This window comes from Trichechus manatus, unplaced genomic scaffold (genome assembly GCF_000243295.1).
Source record: "Trichechus manatus latirostris isolate Lorelei unplaced genomic scaffold, TriManLat1.0 scaffold00111, whole genome shotgun sequence".
NCBI lineage: Eukaryota > Metazoa > Chordata > Mammalia > Sirenia > Trichechidae > Trichechus > Trichechus manatus.
The window spans coordinates 7,165,098-7,187,940 of NW_004444047.1; the positions used below are offsets into that span (position 1 = coordinate 7,165,098).

Sequence of the window (22,843 nt, forward strand, 5' to 3'; positions counted from 1 at the left end):
TGGTCCTCCCCGTCCCTGGAGCTGCACCCGTTGTTGTTAATGAGCAAGAATAAATTCTAACCATTTTCCAGTTGATTATCTTAGATTTTATGTGAGACAATCACACCATCTAAGAAGAGTGGGCATTTCACCTGGCTCACATGCATGACCCTGCCCATCCACAACCCCCCATTTCTCAGCCCTGCCCGCTGATCCCACCAGTGCCAAGAGGCTTGGTGAATGCGTTGGATCCTAATACCCTTCCCATGCACCCATGTAAAAAAGTTTACTACTTTATAATATACATTACTTGTTGGAAGGCTCAGAAGACAAAGTAAACTTTAAAAGTAAAATTTCCTCAACTTCTCAACAACCAAGGAAGCAGCTTACTCACCATTCCGATGGGAATCTAGGTGTTGTTTGGCAGAACAAGTCTCCCCTTTGATGTCTCCAGGTACCTCCATGCCCAGTTTGTGGTAGAATTCCCTCTGTTTTCTCATCTCCGCTATAAAAAATTAATACATAATCTTTCATCTTAAGCAGGCAATGAATTACATTAAGATTCTGTTCACAGAGATGACATGGAGAAGATGATACGACTGGATTAGGAATTTTTGAAGGCTGCTACTCATAAAGCCAATAACGAATTTGGCTGTAAGTCCTAGGAGGCTGTCATCAGCTTGGCACAGCAGAACAGGCACCTGGACGGACTCGTGAGCTACTCAGCTTTGCCCAGTTGGCCTGCCCCCCTCGACCGGATACGTGTGTACTGGGCACCCACCATGCACCAGACAGAAGCAGAAACACACTGAGCTGGGACACAGTGACTGGAGGTTTGCCGAACGCCATGTTTCTGAGGGCTGTCGTCTGGGCTGACATCAGCCGACAAGGAGGCCAAGATGGGGACATCCAGAAAGAGGGACGGAGCAGCTCCATGTACAAACAAGGAAGACACTTGAGACTCAACATTGTTACTCTAATCTTCTGCATCGCAGAACTGAACGATCATTTGGAGTTCAACAAATGTCAACCGCGGTGGCACTGATGATCCATGACGCATCGCCTGCTGACAAGCCACGGGGTTCACTTGATGGAATCAGGGCATCTGAGCACCTATGGACCACGAGCCTGGCAGCTGAATGATCCAGGTGTCGTCTAGCTCGTCCACACCCCTTCACACCACCTTTATGGTCCTCTGTCAGCTTAGGAAGGCCTCGTCCCCGTTGAGGAACCACAGAAGAGCTCCGGCTTGCCTAAGAGTGGGGGATGATGGTGATCACTGTGATGAGGTCAATGACATCTCATCCTTCCAACTTGTAAGGAAGGAACTCTCCACAGCTGTGGAAACGAGGACAGCTGAGGGACACAGAGGTGGGGCCCTATAACACAGAGCTGCTGCCCTAGTGATGGGCTGGGCGGCCTCCCTCCCAGGCTCGGGTGCACCTTTGAAGGTGATGTCTGCCCAGCAGTGGGTAAAGAGCGCCCCCTGGTGTCTATGGCTAGCAGTCACAGCTCGCCAGAAATCCTCAGCTTTGCAAGAGGTAGGAGGGAACCCAAACGCCAACACACAGAGAACTCCCCACTGCAGAGAGCCCACACTCACTACAGCTGTCCTGTGGCCTTTGCCCTCTCCCATGTTACTAATATCATTCATCTGGATGATGAGACAAGGCCGCTTGGCCTCCACCTGTCCTGAGTCAGACCCAGGCAGTGACAGACTTTAAAAATGGATGAGAACAGGACAGTTCGGATTCTTGCATACTGCAGGAAAAGATCAAGTTCAGGTGACCGAGGACACTCTCACCCACTTTCACCACGAGGTGCCATCAGTGGGACTCAAAGCACCCAAGAACAAAGCCAAAGACGGCCAGTCTCCCTGCAGAACCAAACAGTGCGCAGGCGGCGAGGACGCTTGACAACAAGCTGCTCTTAGACCACCTCAGGCTTTGGAACGTACACGCTTTCAGACAACAGTGTAAACCACGTCAACAGTCCACAGTGCCATGCAGATCTCGGTGTTGGTCCTACTGCTGCGGTGGAGAATTCAAGGTCTAGGATATTTTAATTTCATCCTTTAAAACAGCCTAGAAAAGGAACCAAAACCAAACCCAATGCCGTCGAGTCGATTCCGACTCATAGTGGCCCTACAGGACAGAGCAGAACTGCCCCATAGGGTTTCCAAGGAGCGGCGGTGGATTCGAGCCACTGACCTTTTGGCTGGCAGCCAAGCTCTTAACCACTGCACCACCAGGGCTCCAGCAAAGGAACACATATTGGGAAAATGGGATTATTTTTATAAATTACTAACATACTTTTCTAAACTCTCTTTTTAAAATAGTATTAAACCTTTTTTGGTTATAAAAACAAAACAACAACAACAAAGAAAAACTCCCCCCTCAAAAGAAAACAACAAAGCTCCTCAAACCGACAGCCTATAAAGCACTCTGTGAAAAGTCATATATGTGCATTGACCGTGTGACACTTTACTGCAGGTCTCGTCTACATGCTTGTCTCCTCCTGTTAGACCAAAGCTCCTCAAGAGTCCCGGACACTTCCTGGTCGTGGCCTGGACCTAGGCAGACATCGCACAAACACCAGGCTGTGCAGGATGAATGCGTGCACGAGGCGACAGGCTCAGACGGAAAACGGGGGCTGCCCCTCAGGTCAAACAGATGAACATGAGCTAGTCCAGAGGGAGACGAAATGTTGGAACCAAACGTGGCAAAATGCCTCCCGGATTAGTCTGGAAATCTAGGGACTGGTTGCAGAAGAGACGTGTCCCTTCATCGCATAAAAGGTGGCTAAGGAAGGCAAGCCTGAAATGCACTACACGGCAGTACGCGGGCCGTTCCCACGAGTGTCTCTAGAAAGGGCTGTGAGCTTTACCACAAAACAGTCAACTCCTACCTCAACATGCGAAGCAAGTTTGCTTCACTCATTTTAATTTCCATTTTCTTTATTTTTCACTTATCAGAATGCAAAAGGATTGGAAATGACAATACTGAGTGTCAGGTATACACACTGTTCACAGAAGTGTTAATTAGGATAACTCTTCAGGAAGGTAATTTGGCAATACATATCAAAAGTATTTAAAAAGCTAACTGGCAACCACAAACTCTACTGCTATTAACCTACCCTAAGGACATGAAACAGGGAAGCACATAAGAAGATACAAATCCAGATATTCGCTGAAGTCTTATGCATAATACTAAAAAATCAGAAACAACTTAAACGCTTAATGTCCAGCAACAGGGTCTGGGTTAATCAGAAGAGCCAACTACCTGGCCACACATGCCCCTACGGTCTTATTCTACCACCACAGACACCTATAGATGACACTCCAAGATGAGGCTGACAGAGCCTCAGAATCCTTCTCAACACTGCACTCAAGATATCCACTACCATCCACTATGCATAGAGTTGACATGCGAGATGAATCCAACACATGTGCTATCCTGGGTAAGAGGATGAGCCATCTGTTCAATGGAATACTATGCAGCCATTAAAAAGGTGATGCAGCTCTACATTGATCGACATGGAACAAGCACTACAACATATTGCTATGAAATACATATTGTTAACAATATATATAATATGGTGAGCTCATTCTTTGTAACAATTTACAAAGCTGTAATACTGGTATGAAGAGGGTGCTATGAGAATTCAGAGGGGGCAGTGGGGAATGAGGAAAGGTCCATAAAAGGTGACAATGAACCGGGCTTTGACTCCACCAATGTAATTCACTATACAGGTAGTTTCCGACACAAATCTGAGTTACAAACAACCACACTTAGACCATTATGTTGTTGTTTTGGGGTACATCTTATCATTAGTAGTATGTCGCAGCCTGTAATTTGCTGATGTGGTCATTCTCAGACGTTTACTCTCAGATGTTCAGTTTTATGATTTACTGTTCAAAACACTGCTGAATTTATAAAAACACTTCTAATAAAAGGCCCTGGTGGTGCAATGGTTAAGAGCTATGGCTGCTAACCAAAGAGTCGGCAGTTCCAATCCACCAGCTGCTCCTTGGAAACCCTATGGGGCAGCTCTACTCTGTCCTACTGGGCGCTATGAGTCGGAACTGACTTGATGGCAATAGGTTTGGTTTGGTTTTAGCTAATAATGAAAACTAAAAAAAAAAAAAAAAAAATTAGGTATCTGACTTACGTCAGACCCAACTTAGGATGGTGTTGTTGGAACGGAACCCCACTGTAAGCTGGGGACTGTCTGTATTAACAGACTGAAAAGGAGAAACCACTGATCACCTCAATCCACACAGAAAAAGCATCTAACAAAGTCCAATATCCAAACATGCTAAAAACTCTCGGCAAACTAGAAAGAAGGGAGAGTCCTCAACCTGACGAAGGGCATCTATGCAACACTCACAGCTAATACTACACTTAGTGGGGAAGACGAAATGCTTCCCTCTAAGATCGGGAACAAAGCAAGTACAGCTACTCTCTCCGTTTATATTCCAGCCCAGGGGTTGGGAAACTTTTAGAGGGCCAAATGGTAAATATCTGAGGCTTTTTGGAGTATGTAGCAAAATTAATGTATTATACAGGTACTTATATAACAGGAGAGAAGACAAATTTCCCCGATTTTTTTTTTTTTTAATTGACAAACTCAAAACATACTAGTAATGACTGAGTACAATTGTCTGTAATACAGGTCTACTAATGTTCCAAGCCATGGTGTTTTCAACCACCTCATATGCATGCGGGAGCTGGACAGTGAATAAGGAAGACTGATGAAGAACTGATGCCTTTGAATTATGGTATTGACGAAGAATACTGAATATACCATGGAATGCCAGAAGAACGTACAAATCTGTCTTGGAAGAAGTATGACCAGAATGCTCCCTAGAAGCGAGGCTAGTGAGACTTCGTCTCACATACTGTGGACATGTTGTATCAGGAGGGACCAGTCCCTGGAGAAGGACAACATGCTTGGTAAAGTAGAAGGTCAGTGAAAAAGAGGAAGACCTTCAACGAGAGGGACTGACACGGTGGCTGCAACAATGGGCTCAAGCATAACAACTGTGAGGATGGTGCAGGACCAGGCAGTGTTTAATTCTGTTGTACATAGGGTTGCTATGAATTGGAACTGACTCAATGGCACCTAACAACAACGAGAAGACTGGAATCTCTTTTTGGGGAGAACATATGCTTTACTGGAGTTAAGTTAGTATCCCCTGTCATCAAAACTGATTGCAAACATTCACCTGTTGATGCACACCTGTAATGAGATTTTATGTACTTCATCTTTGAAAATGTCTTTTCAGTCAGAAATACTGCTCTCAAATCCATGAGCATATGATTTTATCTGAGCGTACTCATCACTGAGAAGGCATTCATGGAATTCTATTAATTTCTCGATATTTGCCTTCTAGTATGATATTAAATCGCAGATAAATTGCTTCCAAGTGAAGGTTAGGTGGAACCTCCTCAGCTGTGCAGTTAAATGGATGTTGAAATATGGACACTTCTTTTGCACTTGCACAGAGGTACAAAAACATTGCTGGAACTGTAGCTAGGGCTTGGAAAACACAGCCGTGGCAAGCTTGTGTGGGAATGGAGATCTTGTTTCTTAACTTTTAATAGCACAAGAAGTATGTTCAGCAGCCTGACATTCTTTGTGATTCAAATGTTAGTTGTCATTCAAATTATTTTACCACAGTCAGGGTTTCACATATAAGCACTGTTTTGCCTTGTATTTTCGGTTTAATTAAGAAACATTTCAGGTCTTCAGCAAAAGCTAATTTGCAAAGCCATTCATCGTTTGACAAGAGTGGTTCAAAAGGTGGTTCTTCTCATTCAGAAAAATTTCTTAGCTAAAAAAAGAAAAGAAAAAAAAAAAATCACAGCAAAACTTTACCACTGCTAAGCCACTGAAATCTTGTGTGATAGGGCAAGTCAATTTACTCAGCTTCTAATTCTGGTAAAAATTCACAGAATTGATGATAGTTAAGTCTGCAAGATTGAATGAAGTCTACCGCTGACACTACTGATTCAGTAACACGATAGATTCAAATATTTTCTGCTAAGTACGTACTCATGAATAATACAATGAACTTTAAACACCAGCAAAGCTTTAAACATCTTACATTTTTACAAGTTTTGTAAATTTGTCCAGCTACAGTAAATCTTTTTCTGATCCACAAGTATTTTTAAACACCATTGCTCGTAACACATCTTAGCAGATTCCGCTTCGGGTCATAGTGAATTAACGTTTTCTCAATTTTTAAAAAATATTCTTGGCTGTAGTTGTTCCACCTAGCTATCCATAGAGACTATTTAGTCACTTCATATCTGGCACTGACAAATAACCAACAGGTGAGCAATGTCCACAGCATTTATTCATCAAAAGCCAAGGAAAACCCACCTGAGATCATTTACCTTGTTTTTTAATTGACTGTTGATGTTGCTACCTATGTCCTCAACTCTTCAAGCAACTGTTCCATGCAAAGGCTAATAATGATCCTAAATAAGCTTATTTTCTCCAGACATGCTTCTTTGGTTGCTGCAATCAAACAACTTCATTAATTCACCATTGACACACGGTTTTCCGTGTCTGGCTAACAGATGAGTCACTCTGAAACTTACTTTGGTTGCAGTCTCATTTTCATTTTTTAATTTTTGTAAGGAAATTCTGCTGTGATGAGACATTCTGTTTTAAATTTTCAGGGTTTTCTAAATATTGCTTTTGTGTGAGCTGGGAATATTCTTGGTGTCATGTACTGTTGAGTTGGTTCCAACTCATAGCGACCCTATGTACAACAGAATGAAACACTGCCTGGTCCTGCGCCATCCTCATGATCATTGTTATGCTTGAGCCCATTGTTGCAGCCACTGTGTCAATCCATCTGGTTCAAGGTCTTCCTCTTTTTCACTGACCCTCTACTGTACCAAGCATGATGTCCTTCTCCAGGGACTGGTCCCTCCTGATAACATGTCCAAAGTATGTGAGACAAAGTTTTGCCATCCTCCCTTCTAAGGAAGGATTCTGGTTGTACTTCTTCCAAGACAGATGTTCGTTCTTCTGGCAGTCCACGGTATATTCAATATTTTTCGCCAACACCATAGTCATTGTCTAGTTTTCGCATGCATATGAGGTGACTGAAAATACCATGGCTTGGTTCAGGTATACCTTAGTCCTCAAAGTGACATATTTGCTTTTCAACACTTGAAAGAGGTCTTTTGCAGCAGATTTGCTCAATACAATACACTGTTTGATTTCTTGACTGCTGCTTCCATGGGCATCAATTATGGATCTGAGTAAAATGAAATCCTTGACAACTTCAATATTTTCTCTGTTTATTATGATGTTGATTATTGGTCCAGTTGTGAGGATTTTTGTTTTGTTTATGTTGAGGTGTAATCCATACTGAAGGCTGTAGTCTTTGACCTTCATCAGTAAATGGTTCAAGTCCTCTTCACTTTCAGCAAGCAAGGTTGCATCATCTGCATATTGCAGGGTGTTAATGAGTTTTCCTCTAATCCTGATGCCGCATTTTTCATATAGTCCAGCTTCTTGGATTTTGCTCAGCATACAGACTGAATAATTGTGATGAATGTTTAATCTAATAATTCCTATGTATACTGTATTCTTTAGCACAGCTAGTGTCCTTATAGCTGTGGGTGGCATAAATGGTTAAGCACTCGGCTGCTAACTGAAAAGTTGGCAATTTGAGTCCACCCAGAGGCACTTCAGAAGAAAGGTCTGGGATCTACTTCTGAAAGATCACAGCCACTGAAAACCCTACTCTGACACACATGGGGTGACCACGAGCCAGAATCAGCTCGAAACCAACTGTTTTTTTATTTTTCTAGTGTCTTTGCCTAATAAATATGTCTGCCATCTAATTCAGTAACAAAACAATCCACACTTCATTGTGCCTTAAAGTGCAACATTTGAAATCATTTTCCTCTTCTTTCCTAGTTTTGATGGGTATGCATTGGTAATACCAAAAATATTCTTGATAAAGCGATGTGCGTGGCATCTGAAAGGTTGTCAAGTTATAACCGTGTCACTGAGACAGGTGGTACGCTGGGCAGCAGAGCGAAGCAATGACAGTGCCACACGTGGTTTCAGCCACAACTTCTCAACTCTGCTGTTGTATTGTGAAGACAGCCAGGCAATACATAAATGAATGAGCGTGGCTGTGTTCTAATGAGACTTTACTTATGTACAATGAGATTTTAATTTCACATAATTTTCATATGTCACAAAACAGTATTCTTTTTCTGACTTTCTAAAACTATTTAAAAATAGAGAAAATCATTTGTAGCTCTTGAGCTGTATGGAGGCAGGCGGTGGGTCAGATTTGGCCTGTGGTCTGTAGCTTGCCAACTCCTGCTCTAGCTAGTGCAATGAGGCAAGAAAGAGAAATAAAAAGGCAGGTACCTTTTGGCCCAACATCTCACCTCTACTTCCAGAATAAAACCAACAGATCCATGTACCCATATTCTCAAAGTATGTGAAAGGATGCTTACTGAACTTTTCTGTTTTTTTAAGCAAAAGATGAGAAACAAGTATCCATCCATCTTTTAAACAGAATAAAATACTGGGCAGCCATGGTCAAGAACGGAGCAGAGTCCAATGCACTGATGCTCATCTCCAAGCTACAGTGAAGTGAAAAAAGCAAGGTGCACACAGTGCGCTTATTAGCTGTGGGGGAAAAAGGGGAGGCAGTGTTGAAATATTTAAAAAACGGAAAATTGGATACATTTTATAGATGAAGATGATGTCTTGGGCAAGATAGTTTTAAAATCATAAAAACAAACAAAAATACTAAGGCAACTCCTCCACCAATAAAGTCTCATTTACACAAAACAGAACTGAGCCAGCCAGCAGCTGCTTGATCCAGAAAGTCACTAATTTGTATTTTCTCAGAAATACACAGGCAGACGGAAGCTTCCAATTGACATACAGCTGTTGCATCAGAGAAGTCTCAAATCTATAGCGGGGACAGGGAAGAGAAAGCAAAGTACTGAAGTGGCTTACAAAGAGCAAGTTAGTAAACGGAGGGGTTTAAATTCTTATTCTTCAAGAAATAAACCTGGACTCTGCAGGGTCAATGCTTTATCTCTGCATTACACTACCATGTAAAAAGTGTTCTGGATGATGGGAGGGCCGGGAAGAGGGTCTCTGGCCCGAGACAGTAGGTTTACACACTGCTGGCACAAAAAAGCAAACCCCGCAAACTGCAGACAGCCATCACCCACAAGAGTCATGCTGTTAAAAGGTCTCATATTCACAATAATCCTTCTAAAGAGCAACAAGTGGTTCAAAGTCTGAGAAACAGAGAAACTAACTGTTTGCCTAGACAGAATATGCTGGAATGACAGCATCACATAGTAGGAGTCTGTCGGGCCCTCGATTTCTTCAGCTTCAAAGTGGATTTAACAGCTACCATGTTAGACTGTTAGGAGGATGCAATAACTTGTGAAAAACTCCTGGTGTTGGGAGTAAACAACTTGTTATTCAAAATAGTGAGTATAACCTCTATACCTTCACTATTTCTTCACCAGCAAAAGCTCTATTAAGAAAGGTACCACACTAGATGGTGCCCGGCCACCACTACCAACTGCTCTGACTGGGATCACGACGGAGGTTCCCAGACAGAGTGGGAGAAAAAATGCAGGATAAAGATCAAATTCACAAAAAAGCCCAGACTTACTGGTCTGACAGAGAATGGAGCAACCCCCAAGATTATGGCCCTAAGACACCCTTCTGACCTGGAACTGAAGCTGTTTCCGGAGACCACCTTCCAGGCAAATAACAGACAAGCCCATAAAATAAACAATGACACTCGAGAAGAACGTGCTCCTTGGAGCAATCAATTATAAGTGATCAAAAGGGTAATATGTGCCCAAAAGCAAAGATGAGAAGGCAGGGAGGGGTAGAAAATCAGGACGAAAGGAAACGGGGAACCCAGGGCGGAAACAGGGAGAGTGCTCACACACTGCAGGGAATGCAGCCACGGCCATGAATCACTTCATGTACAAACTATCGAATGGGAATCTAATTTGCGCTGGAAACTTTCACCTAATGCAAAATTTGAAGAAAAAAGGAAGAAAGGGATCAGTCGAAGAATGTAATCAACATCACTACATAGTACATGTAGAAACTGTTGAATTAGTGTATGTTCTGTTGCGTATATATTCTCAACAATAACAAAATAAAATTTAGAAAAAAATAAAGGAAATCATAAGAAGGAAAGGCTAAAAGAAAAAAAAAAAAAGAAAAAGAAAGGTGTCTGTGAGCACCCAAGCACCAAAGTGTTCCTCTTGAATAACAGGCCCACTAACAGAAACCTGGGCTGTGGGGAAATGGCTGGTTCCACACCTGGGCAGGAAACACACCACCTCAGCCTGGGATACCTTGCTAGGCCAGAAAGCAGGGTATCTATCTGAGACTACGGGGGTTGTGTCAAAGCCATTCAGAAGTCAACATGAAGAGGGGCTCGCTGGCCAGTAATCAGATAATTTGAACTTAAAAAAAGGGTAATAGCGGCAATCAGTTGAAAACACAAATTGTGATTAAATCCACCTAACAGAGAAGGTTGGAGAGCGCTAATAAACCGACTCGGTATCTTGAAAACAAAGGGAAAGACTTACATATCTGTCCTGCCTTTCCTACACAAATGGAACCTCAGGGAAACCCAACAGTGAAGTGTCTTCATGGAAGTAGTCCACCATGAAGGAAGCACAGGATTGGAAGAGCACTATTTCACTACCTCCAACGAACTCCTGATTGTCAAGGCTGCCAACAGGACACACAGAGACAATCACATGATATCTGCCTCCGGAAGGAAGAGCACACCTCTACTGTGAAGTGGGCTTGCCAAAAACACCAACCAGAATCAGACCAAGCCTCCGGATCCAACTGCCAATTTTACCAGTTTACAGGAAACACAGAGGACGCCACAGGGATGCCATCAGCAAATCCAGACCTGGGGACTCGACAGGACAGACACACCGGGAAAAGGGAAACCCAGGGAGACTTAGGGGACACATCAGTGACCCCAAGTGTGGGCCGTATTTGGATCCTGAATTAAACAAAACATAACAAAACCATGGCATTTTGAGACAACTGGAAATTCCAACATTAACTGGGTATTAAGGAATTGCTATTATTTTTTAGATGTTAAAAGGTATTGTGGTTTTTCAACTACCACAGCCTCCACCAGACTGAGTCCAGCACTAGATGGTACCTGGCTACCACCACCGACTAACCTGACAGGGATCACAATAAAGGGTCCCAGACAGAGCTGGAGAAAAATATAGAACAAAATTCTAACTCACACACAAAAAAGACCAGACTTACTGGTCTGACAGAGACTGGAGAAACCCCAAGAGTATGGCCTCCAGACACCCTTTTAGCTCAGTCACTCCTGAGGTTTTACCCTTAAGCCAAGATTAGACAGGCCCATAAAACAAAACAAGACTAAACAGGCACATCAGTCCAGGGACAAGGACGACAAGGCAGGAGGGGACAGGAGAGCTGGTAAGGGGGAACCTAAGGTCGAGAAGGGAGAATGCTGACATGTTGTGGGCTTGGCAATCAATGTCACAAAACAATACGTGTATTAATTGTTTAATGAGAAGCTTAGTTTGTTCGGTAAACCTTCATTTAAAGTACAATAAAAAAAAATTTAAAAAAAAGGTATTGTGTTTTTTTTTTTTTTAATTGTACTTCAGGTGAAGGCTTACAGAACAAATAGTTTCTCATGAAACAGAAGTACACATGTTGTTTTATGACACTGGTTAACAACCCCACAACATATCAACCCTCTAACTTCTCAACCTTTTTTTTTTTTGTGAAAATACACATAGCCAAAGATACACCATTTCAAAGATTTCTACATGCACAGTTCAGTGACATTGACTACGCTCTTCGAATTGTGCTGTTATTCTCACTTAAGATGAAGGCTTACAGAACAAAATGGTTTCTCATTTGACAGTTACTACAAATGTTGCCCTATGACAATGGTTAACAATCTCACAACACATCAACAATATCCTTACTCAGCCTTGGGTTCCCTATCACCAGCTTCCTTGTCCCCTTCTGCCTTCTGGCCCTTGTCACTGGACTCCTGTACCTCGTTAGTCTCATTTGGTTTTACGGGGCTGTCCACTCCCAGGCTGAACAGTGAACTTCAGAGGTAACTTCACCACTGAGCTAAAAGGGTGTCTGGGGGCCATACTCTCGAGGTTTCTCCAGTCTCCTTGAGGCCAGTAAATCTGGTCTTTTTTTTGTGAGTTAGAATTATGCTCTACATCCTTCTCCAGCTCTGTCCAGAACCCTCTGTTGTGATCCTGGTCAGAGCAGTCAGTGGTGGTAGCCGGGCACCATCTAGCTGTACTGGACTCAGTCCGGTGGAGGCCTTGGTAGCTGTGGACAATTAGTTCTTCAGACTAATCTTTTCCTTGTATCCTGTTCTCTTTATTCTCCCTTGCTCCCGAAAGGATGAGACCAGTGGAGTATCTTAGATGGCCGCTCACAGGCTTTTAAGACCCCAGACACTACTCACCAAGGTAGAATGTAGAGCATTGTCTTTATAAGCTGTGTCATGCCAATTGAGCTAGATGTTCCCCGAGACCATGGTCCCCAGAGCCCTCCGCCCAGCAATTCAGTCCCTCAGGGAGTTTGGATGTGTCTATGGGGCTTCTATGACCTTTCCTTGTACAAGTTGTGCTAGTTTCTCCTGTACTGTGTATTGTCTCACCCTTCACCCAAGATACCACTTATCTATTGTCTATTTAATATTTGGTATTGTGGTTTTTTGAAAAACGAATCCTTTTCCTTTTGGGATAAGTGTGGAAATATTTACAGATGAAGTCATATGAAGTGGGTAGTGGGAGCGGGCATAGTGGATGGAACAAGATTGACTGTCAGTTGCTAGCTACTGAAGCTGGGTAATGAACACGTGGGCTTTCTTTACATGATTCTATTTTTATATGTTTAAAATATTCTGTAATTAAAAAAATTTTTTTAATTCTTTGCCTTTTCCCAGGACTAAAGATCCGTGCTGTCCGTCTTAAACCCACCTTTCGGGTATCAAAAGGCTGGCTGTTTCTATCAGTTTCTACGTACTCAGGAAATCTAAACTCTTCATGTATGAATTTTGTAAACAGCAAAAACAAACAAACAAACAAAAAATCTTACTCCCTAAGGTAGGTATGAAAGGCCAGATACATCTCCTGATCTAACGTATTAAACTCTATTTTTAAATTATAACCCTATTCTGAAATGTCAGAGTGAGAAAACACAGCCCAAAGGAATTCTTCCCATATCGTATGTTTGAAAGAAAACGTATCTAAGTTTTATCAGCAGGGATGGCCAACGTGCCAGCCCCCAATCCTGACCCAAACCTGAACCCTACGGCGACGGCCCTTCCTGGCCTCCCTTCCCCATCACCACCCGCACACAGAGAACAGGAGTAACAGTTTCAGCATTCAGAACTGGGGAAAAACTTAAACACAATTCCTAAATAATGTATTTCTGTTTTCAGGGTAAGGAGCCCTGGTGGGGCAGTGGTTAAAATGCTCAGCTGCTAACCGAAAGGTCTGCTGTTCGAACCCACCAGCTGCTCTGTAGGAGAAAGATGTGGCAGTCTGCTTCCGTAAACGTTACAGCCTCGGAAGCCTTATGGGGCAGTTCTATTCTGTCCCATAGGGCCACTGTGAGTTGTGATCGACTCAACGGCAGTGGGTTTGGTTTTCAGGTATTTGTACTAAGTAATATGGTTTTCATTCTAAGCGAGATCTAAGATTTAACGCACGTCGACTGTTTCTGAAACATTCAGGCTATGCTCGCTGAGGCTTATCTGCCACGCTGCCTCTGCTCCTTCTGTGACGGAGGTAAGGGTGTTGCTGTGGGGAGGGAAGGAAGTAGGGTCTAGAGGGTGTGGACAGGACCCAGAGGCACTCTCCCCATCCAGCCCAGGCCTCCTGGTGCCCATGCAGCCCTACTGCACAACAGGGGAGGCCTCCACCGCTGACCACCACACCCTGATGCCCGAACAAGGACTGGCAAGAAACATGCAATCAAAACTTGTTGAAAAAATAATAAAAATCTGTATGTTCTAGAAAGACAACGGAAGAAACCAGCAAATAAGATGCAATCGAGTTGAGAGTTATTGCTGTTAGCTGCCGTTAAGTCGATTCCAACTCATGGTGACCCCAAGGGTGCAGAGTAGAATGCTCCATAGGGTGTTCAAGGCTGTGACCTTTCAGAAGCAGATCGCCAGGCCTGTTTTCCAAGGTGCCTCTGGGTGGGCTCGAACGGCCAGCCTTTCAGCTAGCAGTTGTGTGCTTAACCGTTGGTGTCACCCAGGGATTCGTGGAGTTTAGAGTAAGGAGAGGCAAGATGGTGATACCACCAAAAGAAGCGAGGAGCTGGTCAGAGAACTGAGACTCCTGTGAAAAGATGAGCTGGCCGAGGCTGTGCTGTGAACCTCGGGGTCGAAGAAGACATATAGAGACTCACCTTCCTGGAGGCCTGGTACCAGTTTGTAAACAATATCTTGCATGGTTCTGTCATGGCTGCAAAAGAACAGAAGAGGGAATTAGCTACAAGTGTCAGTTCTATAATTCTGGTACATCTTCCATTTAACAACATCAAAACTCCAGAAGCCCGAATCTGGAGTTTCGGTTGAATTTTATTTACTGCCAGTTTGCCCTTGAAAAAAACGTTTGTACTGTCAAATGTGACACAGGGCCTAAATTAACACGTCATTTAATTTAGATTCTCGATGGGTACAAACACGTTGTAATAACGGCAGAAAAGAAGGTCAGAGCCCTCTCTCCTGTGACAGCCGGCGCGAACAAAGATGGCGCCCTCAGGTGTGGCACCACGTGGCTTGGACACACCCCTGGGCTTCCACTGGACGGAAAACTTTTTTTTATGTTTCCAAGTAATTGAGAGAAAAGTTTGTAACATCAGGTCCTTCTTGTGGTCTTTATGATCTATTTATACAAGTTTTCTGAAAAGGTTACAAAAGTCTAGGTTTTCAAACATATTTCTTACTCCAGCTTGTGACTTTTAAACATCAATCACAATTATCTTTGAGTAACTGTTTTCTTTGTGGGGGTAAAAAGTGTTGGAGAGTTTTCTTAATTTTTAAATCAATTTTGATTTTCAAAAATCATTCATTAAAAAGACAACTCTTGTGGGCCTGAACTGGTGCCATGTAAATGGCTGGCAAGCGATGAGGGTCCCCAGAATTTGCAGGAACCTAGCCGTCAGGGCCGAGCCCACGGCCGGGCCCGCAGCAGCACTCGTGGGCCACCGTTAGGCAGACCGTGCGTGACACAGGCCTGTGGAGAAGTCAGTATTTCCAAGGACTTGTCATGTGCTGAAAGACATCACGCATTGAACGTTTCCAGGGACAGTTCAGGAGAAGCCTCCCCGACCCCACTCTGCGCTGTGGCAGACGAAAGCCGCGCTTCTCAAGCTTCTCTGACCACGATCCACACCGAGAACTGCATTTTCCATTATGACCTGGGCCGTTTGTATTGATGGGTATGTGTGGGTCACACACACACACATCCACACATGCACATACCCACACACACATACACACTCATACCCATACCCATGCATGCTCACAGACACGTACAGATATACACACATACACACACACGTACACAACCACAGTACATACACACATACAGATACACATATAGATACACAAAGCACACACAAACATATACACACACACACACATAAACATTCACCACCACATACATACGCCCGCGCACACGGAAGCACTACAAACCACGATTGACCTATTACCTGGGATGCCCTTTGACATCTCCCATTCCATCCCCATCCCGGCTTTCTACAAAGCTTGCCCCAGGCCACCAGGGGAACAGCACTGTCTACCGGGCCCACCAGTGAGCAGCCAGCCGAGTCTCCTGAGAACCAAGCCTGGCTCTGCTCACGTGTCCTGGCACCCAGGAGCCCGGAGCGGGGAGAGGCCGCAAAGTGGGCGGCTGGGGAGAGAAGGGCACCAGGAGCCTACCCTCAGAGAAGGCCCTCTCGGGGTGGCACCTTGTTACTGAGCCGAGTGCACAGGACAGAGCAGCACGCGCCTTTCTATGAACATCAAGCCCCACTCACGCCTGCAGCGTGGTATCCTCTGCACCAGAGGCTTCTCGTCTGCAGCTTTCAGGGTTGACCTCTCCACACTAAAATCTGTTCACTGTGTCTCCCCTCTTCACTCATCCTGAGGTCTCCACCAAGACCCAAATGGCAACAGCACATGGTGACAGAGAGGGTACTGAAGCCAGGGTCTCCTCGCCCACACGCCCGACACAGGCACGCTGCCCGAGCGAGACTCAGAGCAGAATCAGAACGCCGTGATGCTCAGCACAGGCCACCTGCGAAGTCCCAGAAAGAAAATGGCCAAGCGAGTGAGACCACGGCAGGGCCTCCGTCCTGCCCCACACTAGGCTTCACCCCACACACACCCACCCAGAAGCCAGAGGCCCTGTCCCTGTGGTGCCCACAGGCTGGGGATACAGAATCAAAGCAAAGGACAGGGAGCAGGACGGCTGGGGGAGGCAGTGTCAAGAACAAAGAGAGCCCTTTGCCAACACAAGGTCTGAACAAGGTAAAACCCAATGACCAGCCTGGTCAGAGCTGCGAAGGCTGGTGTCAGGGTGGTTCAGGGGAAGCCTGGAAACCAGCAAGTGAGGAAGAAGAGGGAAAGGATTACTAGAAAAGAGGCCGCCCCAGAGGCTGAGGGCCATGGGGTGGAGCTGTTCCCCCGGCTCTTCTGCCATTGGGCTCCCCACGGCCTCGTCACCCAGGATTGGCCTCTTCTCTGCTGAGAAGAGTTATGGGCACAGCCCAGCTCAGAGGTAGGGCTGGCCTCCCCTGACCAGTTGCAGATCTCTAAACTCACGTGAACCTGACTGGCCCCCTGCCGGCTCTATCCCTTCTGCTCTACACCCCCTTCAGCTGCCCTCCTATCCAATGCTTTGAGGCGACCACACTGGCCTTGGCCTGGACCACGAAGGCCCCAGACACCTGAATGAGCACCCAGTTCCCCAGCTGGCCCTCCTCCCACCACAGCACAGGGGGCAGGCTGGACGTCTGCACTCTCAGGGAGAAGGTGCAGCATCCCAGCAGCTTCGGTGGCAAACGCAGGCTTCCCAAGCTCAGCCACATACTCAGCACGAAGGTTCCTCCCACCTCCCACTCCTGGCAGCTCATCCTGCCAAGTCCTTCCCTTCAGCTCTGCAGGACAACATCCGAAGACAGAAAATCTGGACAATGGGTGGGATCCAGAACATGTAAAGAACTCCTTCGAAGTAGAGCAAATTAAACAAGGAGCCCGACAGAAAAATGACACAAGGCATGAGCAGCATCTCACGACAGAAGCCCAAACAGCCAGTTAACATTTGGGGAAGATGCTCGGTCGAGCTCAGAAAATCTCAGGGAATGGCATGAGACACCATGACAGGGCCGCCATATTGGCGAGCACTAAGATCTGGCAATGCCAATATTGGCAAGAATGGAAAGTGACAGGAACTCACAAACAATGCTGGGGGTAGTGAAAACGGCTCCAACCATGTGGCAAAGCGGTAGGAAGACACGCTTTCTAGAACCCAGACATTCCAGTCCTGGCTATAGCCGTGGACAGGCTCTTCCACATGTACAGGTGTGGCTCCTGGAGACACACCCAGAATACTCAGAGCAGTGCCAGGCACTGACAGCCGCAACTGGACGCCACCGAGCTGTGCCCAGGAACACAGCGCAGGGCAGACTGCGGCCCCTTCTCCTGGCAGAAGGCTGTGAACCACAGCTACTACCAGCACATGGGCATGGCTGGACACAGCTGAGTCCAAGGAGGAAATCACACCGAACACAGCACGGCCCCTAGGAAAGAAAGTTACAGGAGCAGACTAAGCTGGTGGCACCGTAAGAAAAGTGACGTCCAGAGGGGGGTCTTCTGGGGCATGTGGGGGCGGGTTCCAGATCCTAGCAGGGTTCTACCTCTTAGCCCGGGAGGTGTCTGACTTCCCGAAGCTTCATGCCGGGCCTGTGTGTGTGTGCTCTTTCCTGTGCATGACTTATTTCAGTTTTAAATGTAAAAAAAAAACCACATACACCTCTCTTCCCCCAAAGCTGTCTCCAGACTCATCTCTGCTATTCTCACAAGGTCTGGGAGTCATTCCATTTCCTTTACAGCAACTCCTCCAAATCTGAAAACAGGCATTAAAAACCACAGTCCCCACGTAGCCCAAACCCCCACACTCTGAGGGGCTCGGGTCCCTGGCATGTCCAGGAGTGGCCCGACCCCCCCAGACTGCCACACCAGGGGCAGAGCCAGGCTGACCTCTGATGTCTGAGAAATGGTAGCTGGCTCTAAGGCGGGTGGAGGCCGTGGCATCTCTTCAGGGCCTCTCTCATCTCCCTGAGACCCAGGGAGGCAGAAACCAGGACCCTATGCAGGGACCAGTGGGGCAGGGACGACTGAGTCCCCAGTAGGAGGCAGGCCCAAGCGCTGGCCTTCCACTTTCAATGCAACTTCAGCCAATTTAGTTACAAACTAGTGAAATTCCAATGTGGTCTTGAGGCTTCTCAAACTACTTAATTGGAGTCAGTGTGGCTGGGGATACACCAGAGCACGCCCTGCAGCCCACGGTCAGGTGTCCAGGGCTGACAGGCAGGTGGGCTCGTGGGCAGAGTGGGACCCGGCCCCGTCCCTGTGCAAGCCGCCATGGTGGCCTCAGCCACCAGCATTTAACCGACCCCAGAGGACTGGGACACGAAGCCGTGAGAGTTGAGGAACGTTCTCCCACACGCGGTGCCCTGAGGAGACTTACCCAATGTACTGCAGAGGGTGGCTCTGGTGGATGACAATTCTACACGTAGGACAAGTGTTATTTTCTTCCAGATACTTCACCAGGCAGCTCCTGCAGACTGTTTTCAAAAGGACACTCACGTTAGCAAAGTGAAATCCAGAATTCAGGGTGCCCACTGACACCATGCGCTCAGACAGACGTTTCTAGAGTAATCAAATGGTCACTTTTCAGACGTACACTTTAAGACGACTCTTAATGCCTCTGGGCTTCTCAAAGACAGCATCCTGCCCCTCAGGTCTTAGTGAACACTGGAGAGGTGTTAATGTTACAACCAACCACCTTACTCCACAGATTTGGGGCTGGAGAATTAAGTTGTTGTTAACTGCTGTCGAGTCGATTCCGACTCACGGCGACCCCATGTGTGCAGAGAACTGCGCTCCACAGGGTTTTCAAAGCTGTGACCTTTTGGAAGCAGACTGCCAGGCTTGTCTTCCAAAGCGCCTGTGGGTGGGCTCAAACCGCCAACCTTTTGGCTAGTAGTCGAGTGCTTAACTGCTTGCGCCACCCAGGGACTCCTTTACGAATTAAGTAGGAAGAAAAAATTAAAGTGAGGTGAGAATCACCGGACGGAGAGGTCAAGCTGTGAGACCGTCGGACTGTGCTTTCCAATTCTCACTGAATGTTCTAACCGTACAGGTTAATTTTAAAAAATATTAGAACTAAGTTCACCTAAAGGATCACGGTATTTTCCTTGAAAAATAAAACTACACCAGATTCAATGAAAATAATGTAACATAAAATGATCCCTGTCAATATCGAAAAATACAATTAGCTTTCAAAATTCTATCGAAACTGGCAAATATTTTACTTTCTAAAGTGAAAAATCCACGACCGAGAATCAGCGATGTGTTATGTGCTCACTAGACTTTAAAGATGTCATTGAGGTATGCGTCCCTCAGCACTTGCCGGGCATTTCCAATCACCCCACTATCCCCAGGTGCTCAAGCTTCATAGGTAAACAGTAACACTGACTTTTCTGTTGAGGTGGTACTCAAGAAAGAAGAAAACCAGGCTCAGCAGCAGCTAAGAGTCTTCTAACCATCAGCACCGAGGCTGGGGGCCGGAAGCAGACTTTGGGGCTGGTGCTTTGGGAGCATGGCTGCCACCCAGCAAAAAAAAAGCAAAAACCCATTGCTGTCAAGTCGATTCCAACTCAAAGTGACCCTACAGGACAGAAGAGAACTACCTCATAAGGTTTCCCAGGCTGTAATCTTTAGGGAAGCAGACTGCCACATCTTTCGCCCATGGAGCGGCTAGTGGGTTCAAACTGCTGACCTTTTGGTTAGCAGCCGAGCACTTAATCACTGTGCCACCAGAGCAGAGCCAGCATTTTAAATGCTGCTTAAAACATTCCAAGAATTAAGCACCTGTTTAAAACATTTAGAGGCACCCGGTGGCACAGGGGTTGTTAAGTACTCGGCTGCAAATCGAAAGGTCAGTTGTTTGAATCCCTAGCCACTCCAACGGACAAAGATGTGGCAGTCTGCATCTGTAAAGATTTCAGTCTTGGAAACCCAATGCAGCAGCTCTACTCTGTCTATAGGGTCACTGTGAGTCGGAATCAACTCGACAGCAGTGAGTTTTTGGTTTGGGTTAAAACAGTTAAGGCCTTTATTTGGACATTTTTAAAAAATAGGCATTTCTGCCTACTAGAAATGAACATTCTGTTAAGACAGTTACTGATTTAGCTGTTTATATCGAAATAACGAAATTTTTCCTGTGTTTAGCTTTCTTAGGTGATCAGATCTTATTTTGACTGAAATTACCCACAGTATTTTTTATTTGAAACAGTTTTTTCAACTTATCGTCTTTATTCCTGTTCCTGTATCCTGCTATTCTTTGAGCTTGAGTTACAAACTTTTGGTCAAAAAAAAAAAAAAGAAAAAAAAAGCCAAACAGTGAACAGCACACAGCTAGACACCATCAAACACACGAAGCACCAACATGTGTACGAGAGCAATGCACGGTATCTTGTGCACCTACAGGTGTGCAGGCACTCGGTGACTGTGGTCGCGTCGATGAGATAGCCACTACACAGGCGGCACGTGATGTGGGCATTTATGTCCCACAGTTTAATCTTTCTGGTCAACATCTTTGGCTTCTGCAAGAGAAAAACACAAACTGATTAATATCTCAAATATGCTGATGTGCTTCATCAGAGATTAAGGTTTACTGTGAATCAAGTTAAAATAAAGTCCATCCAGGGTGCACCAGCAACGAGTTGCCTTAAGTCGACTCCGACTCACGGCGCCCCCCTGCGTGTCAGAGTAGAACTGTGCTCCATGGGGTTTTCAATGGCCGATTTTTTAGAAGTAGACTGCCAGGCCTTTCTTCTGAGGTGCCTCTGGGTGGACTCAAACCTCCAACCTGCCTAAGGGAGGCAGGTCGATGATGTGAGTGAATGGGGCAAGCAGGGAGGACAGCAGGGGCGGTGGGGACTGGCCAACCAGCCACCCTCATTCAGCAGCCTTCAACACCACTGTAAACATCACAGGGCACATCCAGGCCACTATCTAACACTAATAATAAACAAACAAACAAAACAAGGAACAGAGACGCAAACCACTTAAAGCAGAAACCTGGATGCATTTCCATTAGGTACAAAGGCAGGAATGTTCTGGGGGCCTGGCCAGTACTACACATCCAGAAAAGGCAACGAAGAGGGGCAAGATGGGGAGGAAGTAATAAGACTGGCATTGTCTGAAGATGATATCACCACCTACGTGAAAACCCATCAGAATCAACAAACTATCAGAACGAAGACACGCAAAGTTGTCAAATTTAAATGCACTTACGAAAATCAAGTGTTCCTCTAAGCCAGCAACGATCCTCTAAAACTTTCACAGAAAATAAAACATGATGGTACAGCTGTTGTGGAAAACAGTGTGACAGTTCCTCAAAAAACTAAAAATAGAACCACCATATGACCCAGCAATTCCACTGCTGGCAATATACCCAAGGGACTTCAGAGCAGCACCGCGAACGGACGGACGGACACCAGTGTTCACTGCGGCACTATTCACAGTAGCGAAATGGTGGAAGCAACCTCAATGCCGACCGACAGATGAATGGACGTGGTACATACAAAACGCGGCACATACATACAATGGACTACTACTCAGTCATAAAGAGAAACGAAATCTTCACACATGCTACAACATGGATGGAGCCTGAAGATATCATGCTGAGTGAAATAAGTCAATCACAAAAGGACAAACATTGTATGACCTCCCTTATATAAAAAGACAAAAACAGGCAAATGTATAAAGACCAAAGTTTATTGATGGAGTGGGAAAAGGGGGGAGTTACTGCTTTCGGAGCAATGAGTTTCAGTTTACAATGAGGGAAAAATGGCATTAACGGCAGAGTGCCACAGCCAATTAATGTAAATGTTGGCAGTAAGTTGTACGCCTGTAAAAAACTGAACCAGCAAAAGCTGTGTGACAGATCTATTTACAACCATAACAAGAGCAGCTGCTGAGACTGCTTATGTACAACCGAACACCTCATGGGATCTGGTTTCTTGGCTTGGAGGGTTAGGGTCCTGGTTTCATGGAACATCCCAGCTAAGTGGCCTAGTATCATATTTCACTGCATAGTGCCTGGGGTCTTAAAAGCTTGCAAGCAGCCATCCAAGGCACAACAATTGGTCTCTATTTGCCTGGAACAACAAAGGAAGGAGAGTCCAGAATAGGAGGAAGACATGGGAGGTGTAGCTAACTGCCTCCACAAATGATTGCCTCCTTTGCCATAAGACCAGAAGAACTGGATGGTGTCTGGCTATCACTACTGAACAGTTTGATCAAAGGGGGTAAAATGCAGAACATTTCAAATTCTCATGGAATCCAGACTTTCTGGAGCCATGGGAGCTGGATAAATCCCTGAAACTATTGCCCTGAGGCAATCTTTAAACCTTAAACCAAAAATATCCCCTGAAGTCTAAAACCAAACAATAATTTAGCTTAACTCAAAGAATG

The 22,843-nt window shown here is 45.5% G+C and overlaps 1 protein-coding gene across 4 annotated transcripts in view; it reads right to left on the minus strand.

Annotated features, from left to right (window-relative positions):
• PCGF3 (polycomb group ring finger 3) overlaps window positions 1-22,843 on the minus strand; it is a 74,146-nt gene that overhangs the window by 13,116 nt on the left and 38,187 nt on the right. For all 4 annotated transcript variants that reach the window (XR_002825190.1, XM_004383535.3, XM_023737992.1 and 1 more), the window contains 4 exons: window positions 20,850-20,967; window positions 18,828-18,924; window positions 14,479-14,534; window positions 374-484 (listed from right to left, as the gene is read on the minus strand). Coding sequence is in view for 3 of the 4 variants with exons in the window: in XM_004383535.3 (XP_004383592.1) it covers window positions 374-484; window positions 14,479-14,534; window positions 18,828-18,924; window positions 20,850-20,958 (373 nt within the window). In the remaining variant the exon portion in view is untranslated. The remainder of the gene's footprint in view (window positions 1-373; window positions 485-14,478; window positions 14,535-18,827; window positions 18,925-20,849; window positions 20,968-22,843) is intronic.